The following is a 13,797-nucleotide window of genomic DNA, read 5'->3' on the forward strand; positions in this document are numbered from 1 at the left end:
CTAGGGAATTACCCTCGAAGTAAATTTTGTGTCACGTACTTTGTCTGCTCTGTTGTTGTTTACTGATTAGAAAAACCGTCGGCAATGTTGTTGTTTACTGTTGTTGTTTACTGACTAGAAAAACCGTCGGCAATGTTATAACAAAGCATATGTACTAGTATATATGCTTTGGTTATGATATTATTATCTTTGAATCTATTATACATAAATTGAATTTTATTTCGTAGAGGAAAACCATCGTAATATATAATGAGTGCTCCCGTATCTGTAAAAGATTATGAAAATAGTGCACGAGAAAAACTTCCAAAATCTGTGTGGGATTATTACAGCAGTGGAGCTAATAACGAACAAACATTATCTGACAACTGCAACGCATTTAGCAGGTATGATGTATACATGATTTTTTTCTGTTGTTTTAACACTAGCACTATATTATAAGCCCATGTTTTTTTACTTTGCCTACACATTATAACAGGCTTGTTTTATGCAATTTCTATAAGCCAAAGCCATGCCTCATTCCTGCTGTTTATTCAGATATCGTCTGAGACCCCATGTTCTTAATGATGTATCAAAAGTGAACCTTGGGTCATCCGTTCTGGGTACCCCAATTGATTTTCCTGTATGCATTGCATCTACTGCAATGAACAAGATGGCGCATCCAACTGGTGAAATTGCTGTTGTGAAAGGTACAGAACTATTGGTACTGAGATGGCATTCTGGGCTCTAACTAAACTAGCCGCCGCCTAAATTCTATTTAACTTAGGTGCTTAATTAAAATTTAATAGGTAATGCACAGAAATTTAGTCGGCCCGCTAAACATAAAAAACACAGAATAAATTTTAAAACACGAGGTAACCAATAGTAACTTTTACCAACTAGTTTGGTCATTAGCCAAGAATACCATCCCTGGTGTACAATTCTATCATGAAGTCATTCCTAAGAAGGACATAGTATAAGGGCAATAAGGCCAACTCGTAGGATTAAATGTGAATAGGCTGTATGATGTAGCAGTTAGTTTCTTCATTAGCACCAAACTGTCAACAGCATGTGTAGGTTAAAGCCGCTCTTTAACTTAACATTATATATTCTGTAAATGAGAATCTGTCATGGTGTGGTATTGTACTGTTTGTAGTTAGTTAACCAGTGTCTGTACTGAACAAAATCAAAATACATATAGATATACTATACATCTATACATATTTCTGGTGAAACTGAGCTAACACTACATTTTACAGATAATAAATACATAAAAAAGTTGTTGACACTCTGTTTAATTTAAATGCTGTTATTTTTACAAGTTACCATTTTGCTTCCAGCTGCAGAATCTATGAAAATAGGTTACATGCAAAGTACTTGGGCTACCACCAGTGTGGAAGATATAACAGCTGCTGCTCCTGGAGCTATTAGATGGCTACAACTCTACATATACAAAGTATATATGCATACCTAATTCAGTTTTAACTATTTTGTAATGTTAAATTTAAACCTAATTTTGGAATTTCTTTTATAAACTTTAAGTATAAGCAATTTAAATAGCCTAACAATTGCCAAAGGACACATATGCCCCCAATGGTAGCAACAACGAGCCTTAAACCCGTTACCTCTGGGTTAAAGAAAGGTGTGCTAACTGACTGTGCGCGGAAATGTATCATGAAATCCAATACAAACTTTTGTTTAATATTTAGAACAGGGAAGTTACAAAACAATTAGTTCAGCGCGCTGAAAGACTTGGCTACCAAGGAATATTTCTTACAGTGGACACACCTATATTGGGAAAACGATACAAAGACGTGAAAAACAATTTTAGCTTACCGTCACATTTAAGGTGATAACTAAATTTAAAAAAACTGCACAGTACAGTGCTTTTAGAATTTAAAAATTGCAATTTTATTATTAAAAATTATCATAATGCAAAGTGTAGTTTTAAATTGAACATAAATAGTCATCTTGGGTAAAACCAGAACAATTTTAGTTTACCCTTCACCGTCTTGTTTAAGATCATAACTGGATTTTAAGATCTGCACTAAATGCACACTGCAATAGCTTTGGGTTCTAAAAAAGCTAATTTTAATATGAAAGTAATGCATTTTTATTTTCTATTTCCAAGCACAAAAACCTATGTATGAATTGAGTTTAAAAGTAAAAATATATACAAATATATCCTAGTAAATGTAACCTAATAGGAATTTTCAAAAAGTGAACAGTAAAATGGCATAATAAGGTTAATATTTGACATGGGCTGTTCAATAAGCATTAAGCAATAACATAAATTTAATTAATCTATCCCTTTAAATATAACAACACAGGTTATATGAACTAGCCTTTTTATTAAAACAGTTTGGAAAACTTTAAAGCCTTAGACCTGAAGGAGTTACATACCGTGGATGGGGAAAATGGTTCAGGGTTGGCACAGATGGTAGCAGCACTGATAGACCCATCTTTACAATGGTCAGATATTGCTTGGCTTAAAACAATCACAAACATGCCTATTGTGTTAAAAGGAATTATAACAGGTATTGAATGAAATATTTGCTAAATTTAATCAAAACGCATGTAATTAATATTTAAAGTTATGTATCTTCAAATATATTTCCCTTCATGAAAGGTCTATTTTATATTCTATAGTGTTTACCATTTGTATAATGTTTTTTTATATTCTGTAGTGTTTTGTACAGTTGCTTGCCAAGCTCCTTTCACTGCTTGCATTTTTAATGTGTTTTTTTGACCTTAAGAGTTTATCTACAGTCTAGATGAAACACTGTGCATTTATGTATAGTTTTTATGAAACCAACCTTATTAAAATAAAATTTAGGTGAGATGGCTAAAAGGGCAGTGAAGGAAAATGTTGCTGGTATATTGGTGTCTAACCATGGAGCAAGGCAGTTAGATGGTGTGCCTGCAACAGTGAGTTAAATTATTAATTTATTTGATTTAGGTGCTGTGTATATTGTTGTGACTGTATGATGTCGTATTGTATACAACAAACTACTTCCTGTAGATTGACGCACTACGTGAGATAGTTCAAGCTGTGGACGGGAAATGTGAAGTCTATTTAGACGGTGGCGTGCGAAATGGAACTGACGTTATTAAAGCAATTGCGTTCGGCGCCAAAGCTGTATTTATTGGTCGTCCTGTGCTATGGGGCTTAGCACACAATGTAAGTTTATGAATAAAAGCGACTTGCTCTATCCTCCCGAAAACGACAGTCTTTAAACATGGGTTTGCATACATGGTAACTTACATTGTGTTTACATACATGGTAACTAACATTGTGTTTACATACATGGTAACTTACATTGTGTTTACCTACATGGTTACAAAGTAACATACATGGTAACTCGTAAACTAGCACGAGATGTATGAACACCCATGTAATAACGACTGTCGTTTTCCGGCCACGTGAGGATAAAGTAAGTTACGTTCATATATATGTAAATGTCAGCCAATAAATTTTCCTAAACCTTATTTCAATTTTATTTTCACCAAGGGTCAAGAGGGGGTGAGACATGTTCTAAAAATGTTACGAGAAGAATTTAAAACTGCACTTCAACTTATGGGTTAGTGGAATTATTGGTGAACAGCGTTTCACTCAAATATGGTTTTCGTAATTTGTGTTTATTATATGGCATGTGGATGTAGTCTATAACATTGAATTTATTGTAATTTAGTATTAAATTTCTGTTATTTTTTTCTTACAGCAAGTATTATGTATTGGTTAGTGCTGTTTCAGAAAAGTATTAAATTTATATTATTGCTATTTTACAACAAATATAATTTTGTTGTTAATGTTACTTTACACCACATAGTATGTTATTGCTGTTTTTTTCTAGGATGTACTTCCATAGAAGAGTTGCAGTCTGGTGTTAACATGGTCGTTCCGCAATCCTATTTCAACTCAAGCCTTTAAACCAAATTTTGGTGTTTTTGGTTTTGTTTAATATTATTTAATTTTTAATACATCTGGTTGCACTAAATGTTGGGGTCATTTTTTTATTTAGTTTATTTTAAAACTAAATTGTTGGTATTTTTTGTAATTTAGTTTAATTTTTGGTGTAACTAATTGCACTAACTGTTTTTGTTTGTTATTTTATGTAAAACATATATTAACAGATTGTTTCTTTTACACTCTACTTTATGACAAGTTTCCTATCATGTACATCCATCTGCATTTATTATCAATTCGCCTTTAGGACAATTTAACCTCAAAACTTATACTGTGGGGGAAGATGGGACACCTTGGCACATATTATCCCAACCTTCTGATCGAGTTGATGATATGGTTTTATACTTTTTATGTTTTTTGTTTACTAACAAATGGGACAAGAAACTGGGATAAAAAGGTTTCCCATCTTTCCCCACCCCTCTCTATGTCTTCACCATATATAGTACTGTTGGGTTGGGTTGGGATGCCTCACTTTAATCTCCCAATCGTGTTTGAAATATTCTGTTAATATTCGTTGTTTACTACCAAATGAGACGAAAACAGGAAATAAAAAATGTCCTCGTCCCACTATATGTCTTTATTTCTCTAATTCTTAAACTTAACTACAGCATTATTTAATCCTCTCTAATTCTGATTAAACTATAACATGGTTAAAGTCTGCAATCTTCTATGAAATTCCGTTTGCATGCACTCATTTTTAGTGTTTGTCGTACACACATCCATACCCAGAAGCAATAAAGTGTAACAAATTGTGTTCTTAATAAACTTTGGTAAATCAGAAACCGTACAAGCAGTACATTGAGAAATTCAACGTATTATGTGGATAAAACATATATTTGTCTTCGTAAACTAAAATGAAGTCAGCTATGGTTAGTAGGCGAACTACTGACTTTTGTATAAATTGATTACAAAAATACTAAGTGCTCGAATAACATATTACACAGTAGTGACCGAGTTAGAAGTACCCGTAAAATGTTTGTAATGCTTTGCCGTATTTTTTTCTTTTTAAGCATAAAAATCTAAGTATAGTAGGATGGGGGAAGATAGAACACCTTCGGCGCATAATATCTGAATATCGTGATCGTGTTTTAAACAGTTAACAATAGTCTATGGGAGTCTTGAGCATATAGTTTTATAACTCTTTGAAAGTTCCTTGTTTACTACCACATTGGACGAGAAAATAGAGTTAAAATATGTCCCAACTTCCCCCACCCTACTATATTACTTTACCTTAATACCAAATAAAATGAGCTGACGGGTTGGCAGGTGGTGAAAGTAAACATGAATTGGCAGATAGAGTTTCCACTATAGTGAACCCATCCACATATGCAATGGTCAGATATTGCTTGGCTCAAATCAATCACGAGTTTGCCTATTGTGTAAAAAGGAATTTTAACAGGTATGGTACTATATGGGGTAAGAACAGACACCTTTAGCACATGCAGAAAGTCCAAATGTTTTTATCGTGTTTTAAATATTTAACAGCGGTTTATAGGAGTCGTAAGGATACGGTTTTATAATTCTTTGTATTTTCTTTGTTTACTACAAAAAAAGACGAGAAAAAATAGTGAAAAAGTGTCTCATCTCTCCCCCCCATTTAATATGCATCAAATAGGCGTACCACTTATCCACCAGCACTGTTATTTCTATCTACACACTGGTTCCAAATTTTAACCAATTTAAATTGTTCCAGATAGAAAATGCTACAAACATTTACAATCGTTCGCCTATACCCCCTGGGATGTACGCCTTTGGCAAATTATGACGTATAAATTAGCGTGCCTGCTGCCTCCAGCTATAGTCCTGAGGGTCGCTTTATTTTAGGACACAAATATTTCATTCGGTTTTAAATGGGTCTAAAATTAACTTTTTTGTCAAAAATATCACTAATATTTTACTACGTCACTGCTTTATGCGCCTTCGGATACAGAAAAATATCTATTAAGTATTTCAATTTGTAAGAATTTAATCTGAAATAAAGCATTACTTTTATTTTTTAAACAGTTTGGTTTTGCAGTACATATAGCATACAGGTCTATCGCATATATGTTTGCAACAGCAATGCAGTTTTTTAATCTCACACAACTTTATATGCATGACACAACGAACGCGTGTATATACGTGAAGACTTATTATAAAAGGCGTATACTATCAGAAAATACACTCCTTATGCTAGTCTGTATATAGTCCTTTTCCACATTCAGTCAAAATTGAACAGACCCCTTAACTCTATGAAAACGGAATTTCCAATAAAGTAAAAATCCCACCCCCCATTTCTGTCACTTAATGCAGCTTTAAACCTGCATTATCTACCCCTTATCTGCGGAAATTTGCTGTTTAAAAATATATCTTGCGGCCGGTAAAACGTCACGAATATACCACTCTATTTTGGGCTGGATACCCCGCGGGCGAGGCGTGTTGCCAGCGGAGCCTTTATATGCAGCTATCAGCTGCATGCTTAGCAAGTTCAAAATCGGTTCTATTGAAACGGTAGCTGAAGAGAAACATTCAAAGCAAAATGAGTTCGTTCGCTATCGTTGCGCTGATGCTGGTTGGGCAAATGTACGTCTGCTCAGCTCTAACGCTCTTCGAAGCAACCAAGCTTTATTACACTGTATCTGTTCAGCCAAACAGCCCTTTTAAAATTTCGAGCCCTGACGTTTCGACTTACAGAATATACATTAATGGATACCCAAGACACCCAACAAGTAAGTCGCTCGTTTTGCAGATTTAATTTAATACTTAATAGCTCTGTTTTTTCTAAACCGCAAAATCTGGTAGGTCATATGGGTAATACCGGGCATTTTTTTCAATCCAATTTATTACATTTATACAAACAAAGGATAATTAAAGAATTATATAACTGTAGCCCCACGACCCTAAAAAACTTTGGCAATGGTTTAAATTCCAACCATGAAATATGGGATTTATTTGCTAACGGTATCCCATCTTACCCCATAGTATACCATATGTCCTCTATATTTAATCGCGTATTTTTTACAGGCGAGTGTTACAACATTTCTGCGACTTGCTGCAGAAGAAATGCTACGGCAAGAATGACGCCTAAGACAATAAATATCCCAAAGAATCCGGTTGCTAGTGACAGCACGTCCTACTGTGCACCCATGGGGTTGATAGGTAAGTGTTCCGACACGGTCCTTACAATATTATATAGTTGGTCACAAAACTTTAAAGCGTATCGCCACGGGAATTATCGATCCTATTATCTGTTAGTCAAGTATTATAAAAAAAACTTCAATTTCTTTTCCTACGAACCTACGATTACTGGTCCCATTTCTTTTCCTACGAAAAGCTCCAATTTCTTTTCCTATGAACCTACGATTACTGGTATTCACATAAAAAGAAGTTTTAAATTAAATCAGTTGCTGTATATAAAAAAAGAACCAAGCCTATTATTCCAGCCTATATGTTGGGAGACATCTTTTGTTTTCGTTTGTATGAAGTCCAAATTGTTTACATTATTATTATTATTATATTTTTTGGTGCATTTAACCTTTCGGTTTTCACACCGCATACAAGAGAGTAAAATGTACAAGAACTAAGCGGTAACGGGATAAAATGAGAATTTAAACACCTTTTTGGTATTGAGTTTAAATAGGCGAAAACGGTAAAATGACATAATTTCATTATTTTACCATTAAAATATACCACCATTGCTTTGTCTATTATTTAGAATAATGTGTACGAGTCAATAACATTTACGAAAAAAAAAAACAGAAATAACTCAATAATAATAATATCAGGTGATCTTTTTTTTTCTAAATAAACAATTGTTATTAAAGGCGATTCAATGCTTTAAAAAAGGAATTTGTATGGTTAATGGGGGCTTTGTCAGTTAGCAGTGTGTTGAAGTTGTAAGGTAGTTTCAGTTCCACATAATGTTTTTAACATTTTTGTTACGTTTTTGCTGTGTCAATATATGTTCAGCGGTCTCGTTGACCTTGCATATTGGGCATTGTCCATATTATTTGTAAATATTATTACCAGGCAGAGTGTTCTGACGAAAAAAGTGCCTATTATACGTGGTGATGCTTAAAGTTTAATAAATATCTCATTTGCGATGTGGTTAGCGCGCCTATGCCCTCTAACCTAGAGGTTACGGGTTCAGGGCGGGTCGCTGCTACCGTTGTGGGCGTATGTGTACTGGAAAAATACTTTTAACGACAATTTCTCTAGCCCATTGGTTCCAAATGTTTTTGTCTAATTGTCCGCATTACTATAAAAATCTATAGAAATAATAACTCACAAAGTTACATACGTGGTACCCCGTAAGCTGGCACGACGTTTTTAAAACGAAATATACTCGTGTTATAAAAAAATGTTCTTGCCCGGCCTAGCGAGAATAACTAGTTTAAATTTAACATTCATTTAATAATTCTAACTCAATATACACATGCAGGTGTAACGATCGGAGGCACAGCAATCTATAATCATTTAGAAGCTGATTGCGTTGACGTTAACTACATGCCAGATGGTAGCTTTGATGAATGTAATGGTCACCCAAGTCCAAACGGCGAATATCATTTCCACAGGGCCCCAAAACCTTCGTAAGTATATATATAGTAGGGTGGGGGAAGACGGGACACCTTGAGCACCTTATATCCAAATATCCTGAACGTGTTTTAAACAATTAACAACGGTCTATGCGAGTCGTTAAGGATACGTTTTATAATTCTTTGAATGGTTTTTGTTTACTTCCAAAAAAGTCGAGAAAATAGAAAGAAAAGGTGTCCTATCTTCCTCCACCCTACTGTAACTAAATTAGCAGTTGTAAAACCGTTGAAACAAATTTTAATGATTGCATTGCTATAATATCAGCTATAGGTGCCAAAGCCAGAACTATTTGTTAACTACATTAATAAAACCGCGGTGTTTTAATTATTTTAGGGCGGGGTAAGATAGGACATGCTTAATTCTCTCTTCTTGTCCGATTTGGTAGTAAACAAATATCATTTTAAAAAGACTCAAAAAGAGCGTAGTTAACTCTTAAAAACACGATCAGGAAACATGGGTTTAGTTGCTAACGGTATCCCATCTTACAAAACAGCACTATATACCTAAACGCTGCTATATACAGGTGCCTGGGCTTGCCCAACGACAACCAACCTCATATAATTGGTGTTGCGATAGATGGATTTCCAATTTACGACAGTGACATTTACAATGGGGTGAAACAAACTTTGGACGATTGTGGGGGGTTTAAGGTATTGATGTGCATATTGATTGAAATAGGTACAAAAACTAACTTTTCGTTATTTTAGCCGGACGGTGATGCCACAAGATACCGATATGTTTCTCTGTATCATGGTACTTCTGGTACGGATCATGTAATAAACTGTTTCAAAGGCGTGCCTCTTGAACCAAAGTAAGTTATTAAGTGTATGGGTTTATTATGGACTGCATGTGGTAACGGTTGTTATTGTACAGGTGTTGCAATTGCCTTGAATGTGGACTGCAACAACTTCCTAACTGTGTGGAAATGAATCGCGGAGGCGCTGGTGGTCGACCGGGCGGTGCAGGTGGTGTAGGTGGTGCCGGTGGTCGTCCTGGTGGCCCTGGTGGTCGACCGGGTGGTCTTGGTGGTCGTCCCGGCGGTCTTGGTCGTCGACCGGGCGGTCCTGGTGGTCGACCGGGCGGTCTTGGCAGCCAAGGAACACAAAACGGCCAATGTGGTCTACCAGACAGAAACATTCAGTACATCACATGCGAACAGTGCGACCAATGTGTGCCTCGTGGTGGATATACATCTATGCAGACTGCCAGAAGCCAATTGTTTTGCAAAAGAAGATGCCAGGCCAACACAACTAATAACCAGACGAGACCTGGCATGCAGAGTATTCTTTGTCGCGTCTTTGGCATATGCCAACAGCAGGGGTGAATGGATACGACATCAAAACACTAACAATGGCTTCTAACCTGTGTACCCATGTAACAAACTATGTATACGTGCTTTGTCTGATTTTGTATTAAATTTTGTGTACGTAGTTTGTCTGATTAAAGTGTAAAATAAACGCTGCTTTGGTGGGTTACAAACTAAAGTAATGAATAGCGTTTTACGTCCACTGCGTGAAAACCAGTAAAGATGAGTCGAACTTTCTTCAAGTGCTATATAGGCTATACTTCATATGTTTGTTGTGTCGTGTTTTGACGCCAGGCATTCATCTTGTTTACAAAAGGAAGTCTTTGCAAATCGTTACAAACGTATATGGCCAAATGACTTCAGAAATATTCTGTTTAAAACGCAGATTTGCAGCAAAACTAATGCAGAAATTTTCCCAGTCCGTATTACAAAGAAAGCTTAAAAGGAAGACTTTTGACTCTGACACGGAAGTTCAATTTGTTACGCAAAGAACGTACTTTGCTCGCAGAAGGGCCAATTCTCTAATAACAATGCATAAGGGAACTTAAGGGTTTCCTTTCCAACTTGATTATGGCAAATCTGTTCAAGGGTCACAATATCTAGATTTGCAAACAAAATCGGGTTCTCGTGGTTTTTAGGACTTTATTTGAGATAGACAGCTGTAGATCAAAAATAAGGAAATTGGTCGCGATATTTGAATAAACGCAGTTTCCTATCAATTGTAACACGATCGTTTAAATAGCAGTGATTATCAAGTGTGCTTCACTTTGCAAACCAAGGAAAACAAAGTTGGTACAAATTTAGTTGCACGATTTGCAAGTTTAGATTAACTTCCAGTAACTTGAATGTTTTACAGATGAACAAGCTACTACTCGTCGCTCTTTTGCTCGGCATGCTCATGATGGTGCAGGACTCTGAGGCTTGGTGGAGCCGGAGGCGTAGAAGTTACGTATCGCGTAGACGTTGGTACAACAGGCCTACAATTAGAGATGGGTTGGGTACAGGTGAGACTCTAGTAAGCCGTGGGTAGGCCGTGGGTATATCTAGGAGGCCGTGGGTAAGAATACATATATAGTAGGGTGGCGTAAAATGGAACACCTTTTTTTTCCATTTGGTAGTAAACAAAGAACATTTAAAGAATTATAAATCCACATCCTCACGACTCGCACACCGACTTTTTTCAATTCTTCGAAACATAATCAGGATATTTGGATAATATGTGCTAAAGTTTCCCATCTTATCCCACAGCACTATATTTTAACTATATAGACACTTTGATCTTATAATTAATGGAAACTGGCTCAATTTGCGGTTTTGTTTTGTTTACAGATGAGAACGGAGAAATGGAGTCAAAAGAAGGTATGAAAACAACGTTGACTTGAATATTAATAATGACGTATTAAAAGTATATTAACAATGGCGTATTATTAAACTATGTCTTACCTATTTTAAAATACTTATATTAGCTTAATCAATTTGATTTCAGATTCCAACATGAACATTGAAAATATCGATTATTTACAAGGTTAGTTTCCAATTTTTGCTAAACGCTGCTAATGTGTTAAAAAGTTGCACTCGCCATTTTAAATATAATGTAATGAAATTGTTTTATACTTTTTATCATGTATGTTACTTAATGAGTGGAAATTTAAACAAAATATTGTTTAGATTTACAAAACCAAGTTGAGCAGTAATTGAAAAAACGGAATGGCAGGTAAAACAAATTTTCACTTATATATAATTAACCTTTCATTTTTTTAAATGAATTAATCAACCATCCTAAAGCAACTTACTGATTTTTGTTGTAAAACTAATTTACTGACCTCTGTTTATTTTACACAGATAAGGAACACGTAAAGATTGAATGATACTGCCTTTCTTTTTGCCATTCCAGTAAATAAATAACCAGCAACAAAACTGTAACGTGTTATTATGTGCTATTAGGTTTAACAAGCAAAGTATTTATGAGCACCTGGTAAATCACAATATATAGTATGCAGTGGGGAAGATGGGATATTTAAGCACACACATTGCCCAATCTTAGCAAAATCCAAATACATATTGGTGATACTACGACTTAATACTACCATGACCTACTAAAGATCTTCAGTAGGCCATGGTACTACGTGCTACCAAACCGTTTATACCTTTGGTAATTCAATTTTTAACAACTCAAAGAAATTTGTTATTTTTTATATATATAAGCTAAAACACACGAGGATTTATTTAAGCGATTTATTAGTTTTAGGGGTGTTGTGTGGTTCAGATGTGGTTTTACCAATCTGAAAGCAGGTTGGGTAAAGGACGGGATTGTTAGAAAATAGAAATACACGTGAATATGCCGAAATAATATTTGACGCTGTGAAAATCGAGTTTAAACATTTTTTTCCAGTCCACCACTATATTGAGCGTTATAAGCACTGTGGAACGTTGCCTATCTTTCGTATGTTTATATCCCAGCGGTTTTTCTCACAAAACTAAAACTAGAACGTTATGAGCCAAAATCTAACTGTATGTGATATTTCAGCCTATTTGATTAAACTACGATACTGAATTGATGATTCAAACCCGAAAACTACAAAGTTCTGACAGTTTTAATATGATTCAACCAGCATTCAAAATAAACATCCTATTATAATGCCCCTTTCAGCCATTGAAAAAATGTTGTATTTCTTTAACATCAAATTTTATTACATAACAACACTAAATGTAGTTTGTCGCGCATTTGTCGCGTTGGGAATACGGTCAAATAATAATGTAAGCTTCTTTTCTATAGTTGGTTACGCGTAAAAGAAGATTTAAAAAGTATCGTCCAACTCCCTACTTTCCCCACCCTACTATATCTAAACAGCTCTGATCATTAAGTTTTTGTACTGTGGGTTAAGATGGGACAGCCTGCTGCACCGAACTCTCATATTTTCTGATCGTGTTTTATTTTAGAGTGGTAAGGAAACGGTTATACATTTCTGTAAGAATCCTTTTTACGACTAAATAAGACGAGAACAGAGAATGAAAAAGTGTCATAAATTGGCTTAACCTACTATATAACATAGTAATACACTACTATATAACATAGATTTAAAGTCAACTAAAGTTATAATTTTCGTCAGACAACAAACTGTATGGTGTTAATAATACCGTCACAGATTCAGTTCTTCTCAAAACGTGAAACAAACGACAGTCTACCAAGTTTACCTTCCCACAGAAGTGTACAGTGTTGTTTTAATTTAATATCGTTGTCAGTTAAATTTGAGTGAATAATGACAATTCAATTAAAATGAAGAGAGAGGGCCGACGGTCAGACACAAACACTAAAATGATCACACGACCGGTTAAATGTGTGAAGCGAACCGTGTTGATGAGGTCGAGATAGCATACAAACGGGGACACGGTCGATTTTCAACCGCCAATAAAGAAAGATAGCATCTGTTGGTTATTAACAATAACAGTCCCTTTGTAGAATCGGTCGGTCGGCTTGGAGATAAAATCGTATTATATAAGAAGAACTGGAAAGCTGCCCTATCAACGACCGAGAAAGATTTCCCATTACCTGCTGTATATTTGCACTGCTATGCAGTTGCATTAGTTTGCGGCATTTGGTTTGCTTTAGTGTCAAAATCAAGGTTATCTGGTGACCGAAAGGCGTGAGACTGGCGGTCATTCTATATAGCCAAGTTCAAGGTGTGAAACTCATGATCGATTAATTTTAAAGCCTATACGCTGCGAATGTATGCTGTTAAGTGCGACAATGCTCTTTCAAACTGGTTTTGCAAAACCCGGTCGTCCAGCGCTGCAGGATAGGAGTTAGCGCATCTGCAATGGCCATAGCAAAGTAGGTATAAGACCTCGAGGCTCAACGCTGCTGCCATTGTGATGTCTATGGGCGATTTACCCAAGGTAGCTGCTGCAACCCAGTGGTCTTTTTAACTGTATAAATTACCAGCCATTCACTAAAGATCCAAAATACGCATCT

General features: G+C 35.5%; 2 protein-coding genes and 1 long non-coding RNA gene across 3 annotated transcripts; all 3 read left to right on the forward strand.

Annotated features, from left to right (window-relative positions):
- Positions 1 to 192: 192 nt before the first annotated feature.
- On the forward strand, positions 193 to 4,708 carry LOC149736546 (2-Hydroxyacid oxidase 1-like). Its single transcript, XM_089876157.1, has 9 exons — positions 193 to 383; positions 535 to 686; positions 1,317 to 1,432; positions 1,686 to 1,825; positions 2,338 to 2,513; positions 2,813 to 2,904; positions 2,999 to 3,157; positions 3,488 to 3,557; positions 3,831 to 4,708. The coding sequence occupies exons 1-9, from the start codon at positions 250 to 252 to the stop codon at positions 3,905 to 3,907; spliced, it is 1,116 nt and encodes a 371-aa protein (XP_089732283.1). The 5' UTR covers positions 193 to 249; the 3' UTR covers positions 3,908 to 4,708.
- A 1,686-nt stretch (positions 4,709 to 6,394) lies between these two features.
- On the forward strand, positions 6,395 to 9,980 carry LOC149736547 (uncharacterized). The gene is made up of 6 exons (XM_089876153.1): positions 6,395 to 6,651; positions 6,947 to 7,081; positions 8,364 to 8,511; positions 9,042 to 9,168; positions 9,226 to 9,329; positions 9,392 to 9,980. Exons 1-6 carry the CDS (start codon positions 6,462 to 6,464, stop codon positions 9,840 to 9,842), a joined length of 1,155 nt encoding a protein of 384 aa, XP_089732279.1. The 5' UTR covers positions 6,395 to 6,461; the 3' UTR covers positions 9,843 to 9,980.
- A 117-nt stretch (positions 9,981 to 10,097) lies between these two features.
- LOC149736548 (uncharacterized) lies at positions 10,098 to 11,741 on the forward strand. Its single transcript, XR_016384866.1, has 6 exons — positions 10,098 to 10,612; positions 10,681 to 10,828; positions 11,154 to 11,183; positions 11,311 to 11,349; positions 11,493 to 11,538; positions 11,667 to 11,741. It is a non-coding gene; the product is annotated as an uncharacterized LOC149736548 (long non-coding RNA).
- The last annotated feature ends 2,056 nt before the right edge of the window (positions 11,742 to 13,797 follow it).

Source organism: Ciona robusta, chromosome 4 (genome assembly GCF_009617815.1).
Source record: "Ciona robusta chromosome 4, ASM961781v2".
NCBI lineage: Eukaryota > Metazoa > Chordata > Ascidiacea > Phlebobranchia > Cionidae > Ciona > Ciona robusta.